The 22326-nt window shown below is 45.8% G+C and overlaps 1 protein-coding gene across 1 annotated transcript in view; it reads right to left on the bottom strand.

The window, feature by feature from the left end:
* Positions 1 to 4757: 4757 nt before the first annotated feature.
* RANBP17 (RAN binding protein 17) overlaps positions 4758 to 22326 on the bottom strand; it is a 136084-nt gene continuing 118515 nt past the window's right edge. Inside the window, exons 25-28 of the mRNA XM_088522626.1 lie at positions 21277 to 21443; positions 10521 to 10619; positions 6900 to 7027; positions 4758 to 4879 (exon numbers count right to left, since the gene is read on the bottom strand). Coding sequence (XP_088378752.1) covers positions 4783 to 4879; positions 6900 to 7027; positions 10521 to 10619; positions 21277 to 21443 — 491 coding nt within the window. The 3' untranslated portion in view covers positions 4758 to 4782. The remainder of the gene's footprint in view (positions 4880 to 6899; positions 7028 to 10520; positions 10620 to 21276; positions 21444 to 22326) is intronic.

Raw genomic sequence — 22326 nt, 5'->3', positions numbered from 1 at the left:
GCTCGGCGGGGAGGGCTGGCGGCGCCGCACCTCGGGGCGCGCTATAAAGCGCCGGCCGCTCCGCGGGCCCCCGCCGGCCCGGCGCACGCCGCGCGCGAACAACTTGGCCGCGCGCGAACTTGGCCGCGCGCGCGCGCGCGCCGCCCCGGCAGCCGCGCCGTCCTCGCGGCGGGGGCCCCGGCCGCGCGCCCCGCGCCGCCGCCGCCATTGGCCGCCGCCGCCCGGCCCCTGCGCTCCCATTGGCTCCCGCCGCCCGGCACCGGCCGCGTTCGCGCCGGCCGCCGGGGGCCCGCGCACCGGCCGCGGTGACATCACCGGGGGCGCGCGAACAATGGGGCCGGCGGGGGGGGGCGGCCGTCGCGGGGCGCCGGGACGGGACGGGCCGAGGGGGCAGCAGCGCCCGCGCCCCCGGCCCCGCCCGGCACCGGCACCGGCACCGGCGCCGCCCCCCACCCGCGCTGCCCCCGGTCCCCGTCGGGGCGGGCGGGCGGTGACGGCCGCAGCGGGGGGGTCTCCGCGCGTCGCACAAAGAGATCCCGTTTTGGATTAATTGGCGTCAACAAACTTAGTGCCAGGCGCGGCCGCTAAGTGAGTTTGCAGACGCTCCCTGACGTCCAAATTGGACTAAAGGCGTTAAAAATTAAATAACGCTCAGATGCATTTACTTAGTTCCCCCTTTATAAAGGGAAATGAAAACAGGGAATAGAATTTTCCTTTTAATAGAATGTAATAGCGTTTGAGCAGCACCTGGTCGGGCCGATCCGTGATTCCAGGGAGCGGGGACGCGGCGGCAGTTTATTAGTTTTTAACGCTTAGGATTCAATTACGGCGATGCGCTGAATAATTCACGCGGCAGCCGCGTTAGCGGGCGGACCGGCGGCGTCAGCGCGCGGCGGCCGCGGGACGGGAGCGCGCGGGAGGCTGCGCCCGGGGCCGCCCCGACGGGCCCGCCGCGGAGCCGCAGTTCGCGGCGCTGCGCGGTGCAGTTCGCGCGGACGGGGGGGTCCGGCGCGGCGCCCGACGCGCAAATCGCTGCGCACTTGCTGGACATGGAAAGTCCGTGTCGGAGGAGGGGGTGGGCGTCGCGGCCGGGCTCTTCTTTAATCGCATTAAGGGGGAAAAATCCGTTGCGCCGCCGGGCGCTTTTAGGACGGCAAAACGATTAAAGACCCGCTGGCCGCGCCGGGGGGCGATTTGCGCGCTGCGTGCGCGGCTCTGGCTGCGGCGGCGCCGTCGGGGCCCGCGGAGCGACGCTGGCCGCGTCCCGCGCCACGGGCCGCGCTGCGCGGGGACAAGGCGAGAACGAAGGGGAAAAAAAGAGAGAAATAAATAAAAAAATAAAAAGGGGAGGAAAAAAAAGGCTAAATAAATAAATAAAGTGACACCCAGTCCTGAATCAGGGCAGGCTTTGTTAGAGAAAATTGCGGCTTGATCTGCATAATGGGAACTCTGGCTGCCCAAGGCTATCTTTTTATTGCATGTGTGTCTGCTGTTATCAATTTTGTGAACGATTTCACAGGGAGCCTGGCAGACTTGAGCTGGAATAATATGCAAAGATGAGCTTTGAATAATGAATGATGTGCTTTTAAACCAATTCCAAAGTGTCTGTGATAGTACAATATGAAAAGGGGTGGTAAGTAATAGTATATTTAAAAGGCGCTAGTATGTTTTTATTACTATATTTAAAAAGATATCTATATTATTTTTGTGAAATGGATAATATATCACAGAGTCTTTGATAATCAGCTAAACAATACATTTTTCTTTGGGAAAACTCTCCCGGTTTTACACAGTTAAATATAGCGTATCAGCGTACAGTTTTGTAATGCTCGGCTACCTTATTAAATATTAACTCTATTTTAATATTAGCTTTTAAATTTAATATGTTGACGTTCTGCAGTTTTACTTTAATTACGTTTTATAATTAATAACCCGGGACGTATGGCATCCTTAACTGCCGCTCTCCCGCGGTCGCCCTGCGCCGTCTCTCCCTCCGCGGCCGCTGCCGCCTCCCCCGCGCGTCCCCGCGGAGCGGCGGGGCCGGGGCTGGAACCGGGATCGGGGCGGCGACCGCCCCATCCCACCGCGTCCCGTCCCGTCCCGTCCCGCCGGGGCAGGAGGCGGCGCTGGGGCAGCCCCGTCCGTGCGGGGCAGCTGGGTGGGAAGGGCCCCGCACCCGGCCGGTCCCAGCCCTGTCCCCGGGCCACCGTGGGGCCGGCGGCACCGGCGCGCGTGTCACGGCGCGGCCCAGCCGGGTTCGCGCGGCCCCGAATGGGGCCGCGCGAACCCGGCTGGGCCGCGCCGTGACACGCGCGCCGGCGCCGCGCGGGGCCTGGGCCCTCCGCCGCTGCTGCACCCACAGCCACTTGCAGCGACACGGGTGGGAGATGATAAAACTATGTGGGAAATGGGCCCTGCGGAGACCCCGGAGCGCGGCAGGAGCCACAGTTTGGAGCCGGACCCGTCCCTCTGGGTCAGGGAGCACCAGCCTGGCCCGCGCAGCAGGACAGGGACAACCCTGCTGAGGCCAAGGGGAGCCGCGCAGGGGCACAAGGGCCAGGCCCATCCCGGCTGGGCACCAGGACACGAGCGAGGCCAAGCCCTGGTTGTCCCCCCGGCTTCAACGCGGCTCCCGGCCCTTCCTCTCTCTGCCGCCCCTCGCTCCCTGCCAGGGTTTTCAGCTAAATCCGCCTTCTGTCGGGCAGATTGCATTAGGAGGCAGGCCGCAGGTCTCCATTAAGGTTTATTTATCGTGATACCGGGTGGATCTTGCCCTTATAAATAACTCATGCTCGGGCTCTTGCTTGCAGAAACGTAACTTCCATATTTTATTGTGCTTTCCGCAGACCTCAGGAAGCAGCTGGGCCGAGCAGTGCGCGTAGCAGCGAGCGCCTTGTGAGCACCTAAAAGCCACCCCATCATTATTTTTTTAATACGGCAAGGAAACACCTTCTTCTATGGAGTTTGACAGGTTCATCGTGAACTTCGGGAACGCGTTAACGAGGCTCACGTGGCTATTTTACAGGCCACCTTTCTTCATCATCTCTTGATGCAGGCAAAGAGACCAGGAACTGGGGCTTCTTTCCCACAGCCATCCCACTGCCGGCTCTCCTCACCATGACTCTGCACAACGCGTTTTGGGAAAGAAGCTGACGTATTTTAGAGGCCCTGTTCATGTAACTCGGGGGCATCGTGAGCACCAAGCACAACCGTGTGCCGCCAGCGACGCAAGGGTTTATATAGCAAAACTGCCCCCAAAAGTGCTTGGTGCAGAGCACAGGGTGAGAAAGGGGAAACCCTTCCCCAGGTTCCAGGTCAGAGATGCATCCGTGCACCTACGTGCCATATATCCATGTGCACACAGGGACAGACACACACACAGGTAGGTGGCACATTTGCAACTTCCCCAATTTGACCTAGCAGCCACAATTCCCATTTCATCAAAGAGCGAAGTGGAAAATTCATGACTTGACTCAGTTTTAGGGTTTTGATGTATAGATCAGCACCTGGCTTGCCATAAGGTTTTCCAGCCTTGATACACAGCACCAGGCTCTCAATCCACACTTAAAAATACCAAAACCTCTGTCACCTCTGCTGGCCCCTTTCCTTGGGTACTCAGCACGCTTAGAAATCAGACTCTGGCTAGAGGTGGGTTAATTTCTTCAGCTGAACTTACACAAAACCAAATAATTACTTAACATCCTTTCAGATTTAGGTCCTCAAGTTGAAAAAGATGTGGGAAAATAACAGTTCCACAGGAAAAAAAAATGATGTGAGCTTTTGCTCCCTGCTGGCCACAATGCAAAGCTCATATTTTTATCTAACGAGTGCTGAAATATTACTGATATGCAAATACAAGAACAGCATGAAAAACACTTAAAGTAGATTTAGATTTTTTTGGGGAAAAAAAATGCTGCAACTGAAACCAATCACAGCCATTTCTAATTGCCCGTAATAGCTCCTGGACACTACAAGCTAACTGGCTTATTGCAGAGTTCTCTTTTTGTTAAACTCCGCTTCAATTAGTCGGTGTAGCCGGCAGCCCTCGCGCTAACTCGCGCCTGGGGCAGGAGGGAACCAAGTGCCCGGCAGGCCGGGCCGGCGGGAGCGCGCGGAGCGGCGCCGGTGCCGGGAGCGCCGGGATCCCCCGCGCGACGCGGAACCGCGCGGGCGTCTGGGTCGGCGGCGGCTCTCGCCTCCCTTGTGCTACGCACCTTTAACCGGGCCTCTACGCTAAAACCTTTACGGCTTCCACTTTGTGGCCCATCTTTTGCCACCGTCCTCTGGTGCTGAAAAGAAATGGGTAACATTTTGTAGAAAAATAATCATTTTATTGTTTCAAAAAGATGTCATATAAAATTCATACTCTTTTTTTAATCTCATTTTCAAACAAATACGACCACAGCGGAAGTGAGCGTGAAATCTTTAGTGAGCAAAAATATCACTTACTAATATGTATCGAACTGAGAATCATTAACTAATACAAATTTAGAAGCAATGCATATTTATTTTGTTCTTTGGTTAAGTACTGTTTCTACATCGTTTCATAAAGATAAAAGAACAAGATAATAAATTTTGATAAGAAAGGCTGAAAATGTTCTTCAAACTAAGGCTGATTTTACATCGTTTTCACTATTATAAATCCTTACACTTAGGCCAGAGATATAAAAAGGCAGAAGTTATCTTTAAAAAAATAGCTTTCACGAGGGTCAAAATGTATCTAACAGTAGAGTGGGGTTCCCAAACTCTCAAAGCCGGTGTCGCCGTCGTCCCAGGTTGTTGTCAACTCATCATGTCCAGGCTGCTGAGATCCGAGGCCCCTTCGCTGCGCAGAGCTTCGGCCATGTCCCTCCGAAACACAGACATGTTCTGAGTGAACCTGGGAAAAAGAGACCCCAAATATGGTAAAAAAGAAAAAAAAAAGAAAGGAAGGGTAACTTAAACGTAGATTAAATTGAAAGGAAACCAATGGCTACGTGTGGCAGCAGAGCGGTAAACTGGGGCTTGTGCATGGAAATACAGGATGCAATTATGAGCTCATTCCTTATTCTATTCATAATTTTCCACTTTTGTGTGTATTTCCTTACTAATGGAAATTGATTTCTGCTCAAATTTAAACAAATGCAGTTAAAAGAGGCCTCCTGCTCCACAGAATAAAGCCGAGCGTGACTGCAGACGAGGAGCTGCAAGCAGAAAACCTGTGTTGAGCTGTGCCCCGCGCTGGGGACGGGGTGGCCGGAGAGTCCTCCCAGGGCGGGTGGCGACGCTGCCGCGACAGGAGCTGCTCCGGGTCCCCCTGCACATCCACAAAAGCTCCTGAGAGCCTCCTCCCCGCTGCCCGGTTCAGAAAGCTGCCCAGAACTGAGCAAAAACGCCCGTTCCATGTGGGCATAAGGAAGGCAGAGATTATTAAATGTCCTGTCTGCAGGCGGCCCAAGGAACTGAAGTCTCTGCCCGTTCAGCTCTTGTCCACTCACTTTCCCCGAGCTCAGACTAGAACATGGATCCTACGGATCTCGGAGTGAGGCAGCTCAGAGAAAGCGCCCGTCGAAGCACGCTTCCCTCAGAAATGAACGTTGGCCTGAGGATCTTCCCTTCAGTTAATAGAGATACGGACCTGAGAACCCATCCTGGCTGAAAATTTTACTCAGACCCTCATTTGTTCTTTTTCCCTCCATCCTGAAGGACTGCTCAGGGAGATGGATCCCCTTGGAAGTGACACTGTCAGGACAGGCCGTGTCCTGCAGCCTGCTGCTTGGTTTCCCTCGGTTTAACAGGCAGAGCCTTTTCTTGGGCATCTCCCTTTTCCCCACATGTGCCCACATGGGAAGTCACACAGAGTCAGCCTAAGGGTCATGGATGCAAACTCTGTATTTGGGTTCATTTCCAAACCCCACACTCTCCTTTCTCTGGTTATTGTCCATGCTGAGACCATAGGGAATTTACACCTTTAATCTTGGAATTTTGTAGGAAAATGAAACAAAACTGTGACGACTATAATAAATGCAAAAAATATTCAAGCATTAAACAAAGCTATGATAATTTTCACAGCAACAAAGGATTATGACCCACCTGAGATTTCTGATTTTTAGGATTTTGACAAGTTGTAATTCCTCCCAAGATGGCAGAGAAATAAAATCACCAAATAGTTTTGGCCACTGTTTCTCTTCAAGACCTCTTCCAGTTTGTTTCAAGCAAGCTGGGAAGTTCTACAATCTGGACTGAGATTATGTCTCTATACTTCCGAGATTTTGTTTTGGATATATAACACACACAGAAAAAAAAAGTACCTAGCTAATAGCAGAAAGCTAGAGTGTCTTTTAACTGCAGCCAGACTCTCCATTTCGTTTGTGGTGACTTCCATTCTACTTTTCTAATGACGGCAAGAGCGGGTGAATTCATGATTCATGTCAAAACACCTCCTGCCATGTTAATCTTTGATATGTAATGGGCCCTACTGAACCTTTCTCATGCTGTCATCTCACAAGCACTTGTCTACACCAAAGAGCAGGAAGAACAGACTCTGTCAGAAGAGCAGCACTGCTGGATGGAAGGAAGTGCTTTGTCAGAGAGATTTGACGTTGAAAAATGGGAGCTGCTGGACTCACCTGCTGTAGTGATGCAGCTTTTCCCAAACAGAAAAAGCAGCAACTGAGGCCTGGCAAACTTAGGGTTTGTGATGAAGCTAGGAAATGTAATTCAGACTAAGAAATTTATTAAATGTTCAAGCTCTAACTGTTCAGTCTGTGTATAAATTATTTGATGGACTATTATTTTTAAAAAGGAAGGCAAAAGGAGCTTCAGCTTAAGGTCGCCCAGATTACTCTCTATAACTTCTTCCAATTGAAGGTTCTGGTTATCTCTCATTCTTGCAGCTCACTTTTGTGTTATGAACTTACCTATCTCTGTTCTTTACCAAAAGGTTCTGCTCAACTCCTTCCATAAGGTTCCTAAAGCACTGGTCGAGGACCTCGCGTTTGTTGTCTGGCTGGCTGGTTATCAAGGTTGCTCTCAGTTCACTGAAGTACTGTGGTTAAAAAAAAAAAAAAGGAGGGAACATTTATAAATTAGGGCTGGAAACGTGAAAACAGAGGTACTCACCTGTGCCTGGAGCATTCCTGAACGAGCGTGTAACGGCTGCTCTCTGAGGTACTGATGGCCCCGCTTGTCCCAGCAGAACATTTCAGCAGCACAGCCAAGCACTGCTTCACCTTTGAAGGGGCCCCTTCTTAAATTCACATTCTTTAAATTCAAATTCTGCTCTCAAAAAGACAAGGTGCTGAGCTGGGAAACTACATAGATTCCTTTCAGGGAACTGCAGTTAAAAGCAATCTATAGACTAGCTAAAATACTACTTGTTACCACCTTAGGACAAATATCAAACTGGAAGAGACCTCCAAACGCAGTGGACCTCCAGTGGTAGCACCAACCACCACGCTACAGCAGCCAAGCAAGTCACATAATCCCCTTTGGTCTTCATTGTATTGGCTGTGTCAGTCTAAGTCCTAGGGCACAGACACATCCACAGTGTCTTCCCCCTGTCTAAGCATTTAAGAGACAGGAGGAACTGTGGTTAGATCTCCAGGATCTGCTACTGGAAAGTTCCACCAGTCCAAACTGCATCATTGGTGACCAAGAGTCAAAGATAAGCAGACGCCACGTGCAAAAAACCACGATTTTTAAACTCAAGAATGGTTGCAAATAACCAAAGATAAAATGACCTCGCTTGCAACTGCTCAGCTAGGTCTAAATTCATGTCCAAGTTCCAGATGCCTAACCTGAAAACTTGTTATTCGCGGTCTGAAAATCAGTCTTCAGTATTCAAAATGTGGTAGGCTTTTCAAATTAATTTAGCTTAAAAAAATTCAGGGTGCATGGTCCTGTATAGACAGCTAAAATGCAGAGCTGCCTGTGATTTAACATGTTTTTGCAAAACTTGTGCAAATCTCATACTAAACGCCTCAGTTTCCCAACAAAATTGCTGTTCTCCTGCAGAAAGAAGAAAGAAGGGGGGATAATAAAAGAATCTATGGTAAAATCTTGCAATTCTAAAGCCATGGCCTGACAAATTAACAGGTTATAGGAAGTGCACATCTCCTTACTGTCTGCTTGCAAAATTCCTTGCACTCAGTCCACACTTCTTCCGAGCCAGGAAAAGGCAGAACTGTGCATCTCTGCTCTCCACAACTCGAGCAGTCTTGCAAGCAGAGGCAGCAGCCGATCCAATAGCCAGGTCCCAAACCCTGGAGCTGTGGTGCTCTTTGGAGAAGGACAACAGCTAACAAGGGACATTGTTGCCACTGGATCAGAACCCAGAGTCGTTTTTCTCTTGCCCCAAAGACCAATCTCTTGCCCCAAGGTTTCAAATTCAACTTGCTGCTGCTGCAATGAAGCAAAGGGCAACACCAGGAGCCACCTGCAACCCACCCACTGCCCCGCAAGCTGACACTGTCTCAAAAGCTTCGGCCTCGTTTCAGAGGGGACTTGGATACGATTCCCATTTTGGCACAGCCACCCCTAGGGTGACAAGGCTGTGTGCATCCCAATTTTTCTGAGTTCCCAAGCAAACCCGATCCCTTCCTTTGGAGACGAGCTATAGCAAAGAAGATCCCACTAAAACAAAGGAGGGGGAGAACAAGCAATCAAAGTAAACCAGGGTGCGCGCTTGCTCTCGCAGGAACTGTGGAGAGAGACCTGATCTGAAATAAAGAAACCCATTTTCAATAATCAAAGGAGCAGTGCACTGAAAAGATTTGAGGAAAGGCAACTTTTACAGCCATGTGTGCAGCCTCCTCTTTTTTTTTCTGGGGCCCTGCTGAACAAGAAATAAGTATGCTTGATGCAAAAGGGGCCATACAAATACCATAAATTATGTTTCCTGTTCTCCACCCTTCTACAAGAAGTACAGGACGTGCTCCTAAGCGAAGGTGCTTGTACATATCCATGTCTGCTAAACAAAACACATAATCACTAGAACTAGTCTAATTTCAGTAAAAAGAATTTTCTGCCAGCCGCAAATTTGTTCCTTATGATTTACAGCTCCACGGTTTTATCTTCAAGTGAAATATTTAATTTCTTCTCATATCGAAGCAGCTAACATCAAAACCACATAATTAATATATAGTCAGGCTAATACTTAAATGCTATAAATCAGAAGCATTATATAAACAAAAGTGTCGTCTCGAACAAGATTGGGAATGCACAAAACTACTTATTTCCCACTTTTATAATGATGCAGTGACTCAGAGCAGATAGAAAATGATTAGTTTTCCTTCCAAAGTAGGAAATATTGCTTCCATCTGTAAAGTATAATATTGTGATGTCATAAAGTTTTCCTAAACACTGAATTTGCCCTTATTCCCTCTCAATCATTTTAAAAGAACTGCTCTCTCTTATAGAGCTTGGATTTAAATCACAATAACACACCAAGAAGATGAATGACAGTGCTATTGGATATGGCTAAAATTGGATCCTTCAGCACAGGTGAATGATGAGACAGCGCTTCTCCTCTTGATATATTTTCTTCTTCTATTAGTTTCCTTCCATAGCTGGGATTTCAGTTTGAATTTTAATGTATGCGGTTGCTGCTAATCTTAGTGTCTTATTTTTTTCCAGCACCCTCTTATTGTATAGACAATTCATTCTCCAAAGCAGTAATACACTGAGGCTTGTGACTGCCCAGGAGATAAAGCAATTCAGAATAAAGTTAGAGCCAGCTCTGAAGTATGGAGAATACAACAGGTCAGTGTCTTCAGAAGCAATGCCTCGCCGCACAAAAAAATGCACACATTTAGATCAGCTCATATTCACTCACTCGGCTGGTTTCCATTTGAGACAATATTCTCTATACCGAGTCACAAGGGAAACATGATGGGTATATCCAAATTCATAGTTTCAGATTTTATTGAGAGGGCAAATTGCAGAGTATTTCCTGGTTTACAGACTCTGCCGCAGATGCACGCGATCCAAATTGCGATCAATGAGAGTGCTTAAGTGTAAAGGCTTAGATAATCCCCCCCAGCCAGCTGTTTTTGCGAAATGCTCCGGAAAAATAAATAAATAAGTAAATAAAAAGGTTAACTATTTTTCTAGGAAGCAATTTTTTTTTCTGATGTGATTTCCATAGTGTTCTTGTTTCAGATTTCTATTTAAAAGCCACAGGAGCTTGCATAATTTCATTTACTGTTTCATTCTGGAAAAGCAAAGCTCTGACAGCTTTTTATAAAAAGTTAACCACACTTTCAATCTAAGGCTGGACATAAGCGTTGGGGTAAAGGTTTGAGAGGACTTTCCATCCAAATGAAATCAGTCAGCCTTTGTGAATGAATGTGTACACTCACAATGTACATGAGTTGAATACCACGCTCTGCTCTTAGAGAGGGCAAAAAGGGAGTAAAGTCTCAGGAAAGACGATGGAGGATTTGAAAGGGTCATGTACAATTTTGTGCAATATAGAATAACGTATCTGAGCTAGTTGGGCATGTGAAGAGGGAATCTGGCAGAGTTTCTGAAATACTCACTTTCTCATTGAGGAGTATAAGTCCTAGCAGTGGTCTTGACACAGACCATTGATTTCTGCAGTCTTCAAAAATGATGGTGTTCATTAGGATTGACATCATCTGAAAGGAAATTCAGACAAGTTATATGAATTTGGATACTGCTCCCACCCTGCAGGATTTGGAGAGAAGAAAAAAATAATGAGGGCTTGACTAACCATGCTGAAATCACTGGAATCTCATATACGCCTGTGACACTGCACAAGTCATCCTTCAAGCTAAATATTTCCATAACCAGAACTACTACCTGGAGAAAGCTGAAGAAAATGAATGTCAAAGGTCTGCTCCAAAGAAGAAGTTCTAATCACTGAGGATGAAACAAATATGAATTGAGATTCAATTCTGTGAGATTTAGAGTAGTGTTCATTTAAGATACAGACTTCGATATCGCTCCAGGGATCTGCCCCTTTGTCACACTGCTTCCAGTAGAGTAATACATATGTGAGCAGTAATCTATATTAGTTTCAGATTAATCTCCAGATGCTACTCAAGATTCTGGTTCTCTCAAACCCACCTTTCTCCTTGTGTGAAACTGCAAGGCGTTTGGATGGAGCATTCCCTATTTGGATAGGGGCAATCCTCACACTGCAGAGTCCAGAAAGGCTCATACCATTTTCAATTTGGTCACAAATCCTGCATGTGATCTCCAATATTTTACTTCTGCGACTTAATCTGTGGAGCTCAGCGGCATGAATAAAGCTACGTCATCAGCTTTTGAACCCACTGAGATGTATCAGTGCATACAATTAAGTATCATTAGCACCCAAATAAGAGACAAGGATTTTCTTTAGTGGGTTGGTGGGCAGGTAACCAGAGCCTTCAGAGAGTCCACAAAGAGCATTCTCCTTCGGAGGCCTCTTCCTGACTTGCTGTGCAGCTTTATCTGTGCCAGCACGTAGCAAGAAAGGGTACACTTATTTTAGGGACTGGCACTACTTTTGTAAAAAGAGCTAACAAAATAACTATAGAAGCCATTTACAGATAAAAAGCTCTGACATATCCTTGAGACACGTTAGTCCAAAATGCCAAAGGCCACAACACATACGAGCCTAAAAACATTACTTAGAGATTAAACAGAGTGAAAATTTGTAAAATGTCACCAGCAAATAGTTTGACTCACATTTATGAAATATCTACACCCTAAAACCAAACAGAGAGGAAGAAGAAAGTCATTAAATCCTTTCTTCTAGGCCAATGAGTAGCTACGAGCAGGGTCTCCAGAGAGCTGCCGCACTGCAAACTAGCCTGTAATAACTGACCAGGACCGAGTCAAACAGCATGTTTCACTAAATGAAAAAGATGAATCCTAGCAGTAAAGACCACCTGCAACACAGAAAATAGAGATATCCACAAACTCTCTGAGCTTGCAAGTTGGGAACACATGCTCTGGTGTGGGAGAGGCCAATCCTTCCGCTGGCTTCCCAGTTTACCTGCCAGGCAAGCTATTTTTCCGTTACTCGTGGGACAGAACCAGCTCTATATTGCTTTGGTATTTATGCAAATAACTCAAAACTCCATGCAAGCCCTAACAGAAACTTGCTTTCAGTTCATGAGCAGCAAGTATCATTCCTTATAATTTCATTTATCTCCAGGTTAGACAGGAGCATTTCTTAAACAATGAAATAAAACCACTCAGGTCAAAGTCAAATGTTTTTTACCTCACTTCTGACTCCAAGGACTAGTGCAAGGGAGCCGGTGCAGCACTTGGGATCAGGGCAGGGAACAGGATTTAATCAGGGCTTTTTGAATACATGTAACGAAGCTACGTGTGTGCACGCCTGTTCTCTGCATAGATCAACCTGTTCCTTCAATCCGCTTAGTTACAGCACTGCCAAGTGCTGAGACTTCTCACACAAAGTTGTGTCTGTGCAGAAGGGCTCTGGGACTAGTGGGTCCCTAGTACTAACAAGAGCAGGGCTGTAAAACCTGCCCGTGAGCTCTCTGCAACAGCGATTAACGCTGCTCACGGAGGTACGTGACTTCATTACTTTGGGAGGTGGAAAATCAGGTTGTTTTTGCAAAATCTTCTCCCTTCAAGGGTGAAAAATCAAGCAGGTAGATGCTGCATTATGAAATGCAAGCGTAAAATCAGGGCACACAGATCTGTCGTATCAGACCTTCGTCTGATGCAGTCAAGAGTGTATTAGAGTGTATAAGAGTACATATAAAAGCCAGCTGGCCACCACAGAGCTGAATTCCACCAGGATTAAGGACTTCAAAAATCCATGATCATGGCCCCAAAACTCCTTTTCCCATTTTTCCATGTTTCCTCATTACAATCTTTTTTTTTTTTTTTGTACTCTCTGGATGTGGCCTCCTGCTCTACATCCAGAAAAGAGTTTCTAGATACTTTTTCTAGATACTGCACACAGAAGGGCACTTATATTGCTCCCCTGAGTTGTGTAGATCCTGAGGGAATTGAAGCTCTTTGAACTCCTGAAGAAGGCACTGAAATAACATGCCTCCCTCTTGACTGTATTTGTCAGCATGCATTTACATACCCTGGTGTTTATGATGGCAATGTGCACAAAAATGCTAGGCTCAATTTTACGATGACGAAATCTTTCCCATTAACACAGGGAAACGAAGAGGTGAGTGCACGAGCTGACACCGCTGCCCATCGCCGCTAACACTAGCGGCGGACAAGAACAGCAGCAGCATTTGCGTTTTTATTTCAGTTCTGAGCACTGCGAACTATTTCCAAAATGTTGGTTAGTTTCAAAATGTGCTAGAGATACCTCAGTGTAACCTGTGCAGCCAGCTATGACCTGAAAGACTCAACTCCCTGCTCGTACCTCAGCACGAAACACAAGGTCTCTAGGTGAGAAAAGAGACATTAAAAAACGAAGGGGACAGGAGAGGAGATAATCTATTTTCTACGTGGTTCAAACCAAAATCGTTGCCTCTGGTCCTGTTAGCCTAAACATGAGGCATCACTTTACTTGTTCGATGTTTCTCTTGACTCATTTGCTCTTTATGGAAGAACCCATGGACAAAAGAGGTAAGGGGAAAGTTCTTCCAATAAATTCTTCACAAGCCCTTTCCCTTCAGACCCTCTTTCTTGGGTGGAGAGGAAAATGTTGTTCAAGACATCACTCATTACGAAAACTTTTACTAAAGGAAGCCGGCGAAGTAAATGCCTTGCCATTAAAAAGCCTTTTGGCTGCTTCATGTTATCAACAGAACAGCACTCGCATGATAGCAGGGCCCGTAACTCATGTCCCTCTTCCATATGTTGGCATGAATATTTTATTCTGCAGCAACTAATCATGTTTTTAATATAGAGAACAAACATTACGTAACGCTAGAGACAGCATTATGTAATGCTTCACAAAAGATTTGGAAGGAGCTAAGAAAAATTGGAAGGACCTAAGAACATGAAGAGCTTTTAACCAAACACCTGGATGATAAGTGCACTTTTTTTTTTTTTTTTCAATTCAGAAATTCAGATTTTTGTTGTTCAGTCTGTGGAGCTTGGTAGGTTTCCACAGCTGTGCCTTTAGACAGTCAGCTCTTAATTTAGGATCTGTGATTACTAATTTAAATGTCCTTCAGAGTTCTTGGTTCTTTTATCATCAATTTTTCCTACATCAATAAATGGATCATCATTTACTAATAACACTAGCAAGACCTAAATGCTCTGAGATTACTGCGTACCTTAAATTTTCATCTGTTGTAAAATATTTATTTTACTAGAAAGTCTAACCTTCAGATTGATATTTTCCATTTTCAGTCCCTGTTCAAAGGTAGGATTTCCAGAGCAAATACGTAAATTCCAGTCCGCTATTCCGAAAGTAGGAACAGCACATTATTCCCCCACTAAAATCGCCTTTTAGTTGGCAGAAATAGCACATTAGCTGCAATTTGCAATATGTAGGCATTTATGACTTGTAAGTCTTGTCCCTCTAAATTATGAAGTCAACCTTGGTCAGTGAGGAGCTTGCACCCTGTTTAGGATCTGAGCAGGAAGCATGAGCACAGACTTCACCATTTATATGAAAAAGATACACTCTGGATGACAGCTTAATGCTAACGACAAGCACCTGTCCTATAAAATTACTAGACCAAATCTGCTGCAGTTTTCCCTTTTTTTCCATGGTTAAAATAAACTGACGATGAAGTATCACATGTTAACGGCACCATAACGTGGATCAGTGGGGCAAAGTGGGCTTTGCAGAACCGGGGTTTCCACCCTGTGTCTATGAGGAGCTGCCTTTCACACGGCTGACAAGATCATAAAGCAGATGTTTGTGCTATACACCAGAAAGCCACAGCAGCGGGGCTGCAAGGGGGAAGACGGTACGTGCTGCACAGCAGCTACTCACCATGAAACGATTTGCCCTAAACAAGGCTGTTCTGAACAGCCAATTTAATCTCTTTCCCCTAATCCAAAAGCACACTTGTGATGGGCTATTTCTCTCTTAAATCACACGTGTGCCTTAAATCATACTTGCCCCGAATTGCTTACGTGAAGGGCTACGTTACTTGATCCAAGCTGTGCCATCAGAGCAGGTCCACGTGTCCTAAGGGAGCCGATGTCCCTGGGTGAGTTGGTCCAGGGCTGGAGAAGACGCTCACCAGCCACTCCAGCCCACCTGCAGTAAAGCAGCAAGGCCTGTGGGACACACAGTTTTGCTGGGGTAAGGGCCGGCTACAAGACTGCCTGGAGCAAGATTACCTGCAGCAAGAGGGAAGACACCCGAGGAATCAAACACCATCTCCCTGCAGGCAATGGGGACACATTTCATTAATCACGACCTTCCTGGGTGCTCCCTCTCCTCTGCCTGTGCCCCAGCTCCTCTGCTGAGTGCCACACACTCCCACGCTGCTGAAGTGCTAGAGCCTGTGTCGGGTAGCTGCTGCAGCTGACAGATGTTTTCAAACTCCTGTTGTCTGCACAGCTTCTTTTTGCATACCCATCTGTGCTCCCTGATAGAAAGTTATTCTACCTCAGGATTGCAAAATTAACCTGATTTTTTTTTTTTTTTAATCTGGTAGCACTCGGAGATTTTCAGTGATAGCTATTGTAGCGGCCACTTTAAACTGACCCAAACAACTTATTTACGAATCACTGTTTGCAACATAGATTTTTTCATAGCTTTGGTGCAGGAGTAGGCCAAGTTCCTAGAACGAATGAAGTTCCTCCAGGAACGAAAATGCTCCTGTATCTAAATTTTCCATTCTTTACCTGAGGATCACTAGGCTTCCAATCCCTCTATTCCAGGAAGGCCTCCCAAAATGCTGGCCATGGTGGGAGAAGCATTTAGTCTGAAACCAGTTGGACGCTAATCTCGGATTTTGTCTACAGAAGTGCTTTACATATGGGGAAAGCTACCCCTGGAGGGGAGGGCAGAGAAGGAGGCCAGCTCTACATTCCCAGCCTGAGCAACTCGAAGGTATCTCAGGGTGAGCACGGGCTGCTGCCGAGCAGCGGCGCGGGCAGCCTTGGGGACAAACGCTGCGCCCCGCGGAGCGGCCGCGCGCTCGGCCATGTGCTCCCCTCCTCGGCGGGCCCGCCTGCCCTTGCAGCGGCACCGGGAGCTCCGGGCACCTCGTCTCCGTGATGCTGCTTTGCCCGGGGCAGCTGGAGAGCAGGATGCCGGGGCGGCCGCCTGCCAGCAGCGGAGCCGGGGGCATCCCCAGCCACCAGCAGCGCAGCGCAAATGAGGACCAGGGTAATGATTTTGCTGGTACTAACCTCGGTTCAGTGCTGATATAATCAGCAGGGAGAAGGAGGCAGGCTGGCCTTTTAAACCACACCTTGAAGGAAATCGCAGGGAGAAGCCCAGGAGCAGCTTTCTGGCTCTAAAACATGAAGCACAGCTCCTCCACGTAGCAGTGACCTGCTCCATTTCAGCAGGGCAGCGCACAAGCTTGCAACTTAAAAAGGCTAATCAAAGTATTAATTAAGCACTGCCTAACGACGGCAAGCCTTTCTGCGCCCCAACTGCTCATAAATTAATTCTGATTGTGTAACAATTAAAAGTGTTTTCCCATTTCCAATGAACTGAACCGTAACTGAAGCTATTGCAAATAAACCTAAAAGACAGATGATAAAGATGGTAATAAGCATATTGCCACTGCGTCCTGGATAGTCACCAGCTCTTCCCGGCGAATATCATCTTTCACAACAACAACAAAGGATAAGAGCACAAGGCCATTTCATGCAGTCATCAAAACAAAATGCCTTGAATATTATATTTCATACTAAATACATTACCCTGGCAGTTTGACACTCAACATTTCAATAGATATTGCGTCTCTCTCAACATTCATGCTGAATTTCCGCAGATGGACTTTTAAGTATCAATGGAAGATTACTTTACTTGTCACACTAAAAAGATTTTAAACGGCGGCTGCACACACTTCATTTTTAATTTTTTTTAAAGGGAAACGAAACATGAATTCAGGGACACAGCGACAACGAAAGGTCAGACGCTGCAGTCCTTTGTGTGTAGTGCTCCTGCAATAGCTAAGCTGTTTCCTGCTCCTGGCTTGCCCAATAAAGGGTTGGAAGCATTTGGTAAAGCTAAGCCAAACGGAGTTGCTAAGTCTCACCAATCTGTTTTGAATCTTCAGAATATTTTTGTATTTATTTATTCTAACTGTGCGGGTTCCTGGAGACATGTAAATGCACAAGAATTTCAATTTTCGCTGCAAAAAACAAGCAAGTAACCACCAAGAAAAAAAATAACCCACTAAGTTTCTGGACCTCATGCAAACATGAATGTTGCAGGATCACCAAATAGAAAAGGGGGAAAAAAAAAAAAAAAAAAGGAGAACAGCAATATATTAGTCTATGAAGTCATGAGGATTTTGAGGTATTGCTCCAGAATTCTGGAAACTGGAAAGCTATCAATGTTGAATTAAAAAAAAAAAAAAGTATTCCGTGTATGTTGGTCACTGTTGGTCACAGGAGCCTTTTGCACCTGATCCACACGTCCCATGTTCAAGTGACCGTGGACCAGGTCAGACCCCTGCGGCGATTCCTCCTCACGCGCCGATCTCCACGCAAGCGTCGTCTCATCCGCGATAGGCTTGGACGGGCCATCGCTACGATACCCAACAGCAATTAAGCAATTAATTTCCTGGAAGCCACTGCGATTCTAGAAATTTAAATTTAATTTTTTTTCCCGTTGTGGGAAGGGGAGGGTGTTTGCTCACTGCGAACAAGTTTCATTACTCACACAGCAAATCTGCCAGTGGATGATGCTGGAATGGATTGTCACCTTTCCCTATCCATTTTGTAAAGATATTGCTTTCTTTCCCGACTGCAAGCATCACTTCTAACTGGATTTTGAATTATAATGTGAACTTTACAAAATTATTGGTGCTATTCATATCGCTAGTTAGATTCTACTGAATGGCAATATTTTCTGCCCTTCCCCAAACCAGCACCTCCTAGGATTTTATATACCATGGACCGGCAGAAATTGAACATTTCTAAGTAACGTAAAATATTACACTGAGTGGTATAAACAAGGAATAAAACATTTTTATACTTCTCCTTAAACTTATTTGCTTTTTGAAAATATTTACGTGGCGTAGAAGACGCAAGCTTATTGAGAAATATGGCCAGTTCTTCTTCTTTAATTGAAACATTTATGCTTTTTGTTCCGCTGGCAAAAAGCAACAAACAGTAATAACGCCAGCCAAATGCACAAGAAACTTATAGATATGATTGTGCAACAGCATCGCCCTAATGCTTTCATTTAATTACCCTGAAACGCATTCTATTTAATATTCATTACTCAAAAGCCAATTTGAAAGAGAAAGAGGTGAAGGGACTTATTCAGAAAGACGGACTGTCATTCACGGCAATAGTTATCTAATATACAGAAGTTAATAAAGCAGATTAATCTACAAGTCCCTTTAAGCCATCACTGAGTTTAGAACAACTGCCTCTTTGACCTCTCACCCTCCCGCCGCGCACCAGTAGCAGGTGCCAGCTGCACGGAAATTACGGCCGCGGCGTTTCGGCGCAAAGTCTTTTCTTACTTTGCTTCTGACCAGCAGCTGACCCGGTAGGAGCGATTGTTCCATGCGCTGGCCTAAAGGCTACATAAACCAGGGACGGATAAACAAAAGCGAACACGCGGCAGCTGCCTAGCCCGAGGGGGCACATCCAACACTGCCACCCCCAGCAGTTTGTGCGCCGAGCTGAACTGCAGGTTTTTTTGTTCCAGGCGCTCATCGCGGACAATACTTGTTACTTCGCGGAACGAAAGTTCCCTCTGCAGCGCGGGGACGGTCTGCGTAGAGGCTATTGCGGCTTCCATGATTAAGAGGAGGTTCCCAATCTGATTTAGCGCCATTATTAAGAGCGTGAAAGCTTCGCATACATCGCTAATGATGATGTATTTTAACACTAAAAGTCTTCAAATCCAATTACACGATTCACATGACAACGAAGAGCAACTTGGCTTTAAACAAAGCAGCATCAGAAAAGACACTAAGCTCATTAATATTTTTTGATTTCTTAATTGACAACACTTACGTAGCAAGAGCTGCACGTTTAGCAATATACTCAAGACTTTGATTGCTGCTGCTTTTATATGTGTGCAGTCAGCAGTGTGCATGAAAGAAAAGCAACCTTATTTTTCATTAAGATAAGATGGTTTTGACATAGTTATTTTGCTGATACAAATTACACAACCACAAAAACAATCAGAGTAATGATTAAATGTAGTTATGTACATGGGAGACTACTAGTGCAAATGTTAACGTATTTAAATGGGTTCCCTTCATTAAAAAAATTATATATGATATTAAACCATCAATCATATCGAAACACTAGAGTCTAAACGTATTGTCACCGGTTAAAATAAATGGCTTGGAGACTGAATTTTGGCTCACTCAATATGCTGCCTGTTCTGTTGCTTAGCCACCCAAATCTCTGCTGGCCTGGGCTACATCTGGTGCGCCTCCACCCCCTTCAATTAATCCGGAAAGTTATGATAGTGCTGGATAACGTCTCTAAATTGCGCTCAGAGGTTGCAAACGGAACGAAGCGCCGAGCGCGGGGCAGGACCCGCGGCGCGTGGGACCTGTCACGGCGCGGGGCCCACGCGGCCGCCGCCAGGGGGCGCCGCGCTCCCCGTGAGGCAGCGCGCGGGACGCTGAGGTAACGCGGCCGCCAGCGCCTCCTCCCGCGGCGGCCGCCCGAGCGCCGGCCCCGCACGTAACCTTAGACGTGGTGGAGAGCGGGCGGAATCGATTTTCCGCTCAGTGCTCCGCTCCCCTCTGAATAATTATCAATTTTACTGCCTCATAAAGGGGAGAGTCAAAATCCCGAATCAATGGGGAGAGCGCGTGGGGGTCAGTGCAGTGTGACCCCGGGACATGATGGCAGGTGACATCAGAGCACTTGGGACGCGGCCACCACTGCTAATGCAAATCGTAGTTATGCTGACTGCTGCAGACCGACCATTAATATTTAAAAGAGTATGTGAAAGCCTGCATTCAAAATAAATATAATATATGCTGCAGAGTATGCAGTTAATAAAGACGGATCACTGCTTAGTCACACACAGTAAATTGAAAGATTACTGCGTATTAACAGAAAAAATATTATGTTAAGGATGTTGCAAATGCAATGAAGTCCGGAGTCCAGGTTGCTGCTCTGTCCTTTACATCCAAGCCCTTGCACGTGGGCTGCCATACTGAGTAACTTCCCATAACCAAACACGGACTTCTCTCCTAGTTTCCACAAAACTCCTATTAGACACGTAAAACATGAGTACAGTGACAAGGAAATTACCTCACTTTCGGGTAATGATGTCACTAATAAACATTATTGATGTTCTCACAGTATGCCTTACGCTGGCAGAAATATATTAGTTACCCTTAGTTACTTTTTACCCTCAATGAGAATAGTAAACAACGGCAGTTAATAACTATGATGTCTGTAACGTGTCACTTTTTCTACAAATGACAGCACATCTATTAGGAAAACACAAAGATATCAAAATGCAGATGGCTATTGTGGATAACTGCGTTTTTGTTAACCCTTCCAGACTTGCAAAACATGTATTGTAAAAAGGTGACTTTGGAATGCTATCAAGAATCCAGGGATTCTTGTATATGTGCATGTTTTAATAGTTTAATGCACATGTTTAAATAGTTTAGTACAATTTGAACAGAATGTGACAAGAGTAAATTTGGAGATATGCAACTGTTAATATCTTGATCTCACCATAATGCATTTAGGCTACAATAAGCCGGAAAGAGCTGGGAAGCTGGTCGTGCTGTGGCAACTACTTCCTTCTCAGAAGCGCTAAATTGACTTTCTATTGTATTCACCTTTAGCTGAAAAATCCAACTCTGAGTCACCTATTATAAAATGACATACTCAAACTCAATAACACAGTCATTTAACTTACACATTTAACTATCAAAATGTGTGGTTCAATGCCATAAATTCATCTTTGCCCTCCTAAAACATTTTGGATAACTGAAATGTATTGGTGATCTTGCATACCTTATTTTATGAACAAAAATGATAAACAAGCAAGCTTTAAGACAGGAGCATATAGCATGCAGCTTTTGTGCATGACAGAAAATACCTTCCATCTTTAGCTGTCATGACAACACAGTTGAAGCTGGTCAGGGTTGCTTACCAACTTATGGAGGTTAGTTCTGTTACTAAATGGCCAATATGACCCTAGCATTCAATACTATTAGAAAAGAAAAAGAAAAATCCAGAAATTTAATGATTCACCTGCTGTAATACTTCAGGGTTCTGCTGCATGAAGTGAAGCAATCTTTGTCCATCTTGTGAAACTGCTCTACACCTTAGAGTCTTCTTGCCTTCTTTAGCTATGTGCTTGAAGAGGTAGGTAACGATGTAGTCTAAACTAGCGCAACAGCTGGAGGAGACAATTGTATCTGCATTAAAAAAAAAGAAGTTTTTAAATTGTTTCCACAAAATAAAAATTCATAATGATATTTTGCAGTACTCAGAGATTAACTTTAGCAATCTTTCTGACCACAGGCTGATACATCAGCAAGACTTTCTGATGGAGGAAGTGGCCAGCTCTGAAGACTTTTTTTTATACACAGTGGTGTCAATCCTTCACTTTATGAGTGCCTGGATACCTCCACCTACTAAAAGCCTGACGAATTTTTGCGGGATCCTGTACGAGCAGAGCCGCTCCACTGCACACTGAGAAGTGCACAGTGTGATTTTATGGTGTTCAGTTTTGCATTCAGAAGACTCCAGATGCCTGAAAACTAAAATTCTGTTTTTATCTCCCTACCGAAGTGCCATGGTTAAACCGGAAGGTTTACTGTTAAGGTTTCTATCAAGTAGCATTTCATAATGCTTCCCTGCCCCATGTAGCTTATAATCGGCATGTCTAATAGTAAACCATGAACCAAGGCTGTGAAAGCCAATAAAAAGGTGATCACAGAACAGATAGTTGTTTTATTTAACAACTAATAACTCAAGTACATTAAAATATATTACGTACATCTGGCAACCTAGCACTGGTCACTGGCTACTATTTCATAGATGTCCCCGAAACGGAAATTCACAACAGCAAAGGATACTGCTGGAAAGTAGAAGCAAAAGCCACTTCATATCTTTACTTACTGTTTCTATAAGTAAGGGAGATTAAAAGCTTAAACCTATTTGCAGAGTAAATGTGTCTGCCTGATTTATGTAAGTTATTTTGTTGCTAGGTGGTGCCTGCTGTGCCGCTGCTGTGAAAGAGGATTCTCTTCACTTATATGCATCAGTGTGATGAGGATAATAGTGTGTTGGTCCTTG

Source organism: Tinamus guttatus, unplaced genomic scaffold, assembly GCF_059628265.1.
Source record: "Tinamus guttatus ecotype Peru unplaced genomic scaffold, ASM5962826v1 Tinamus_guttatus_pri_ptg000155l, whole genome shotgun sequence".
Taxonomy (NCBI): domain Eukaryota; kingdom Metazoa; phylum Chordata; class Aves; order Tinamiformes; family Tinamidae; genus Tinamus; species Tinamus guttatus.
Note: the sequence above shows the minus strand (reverse complement) of the source record. Positions and strands in the feature narration are given on the sequence as shown.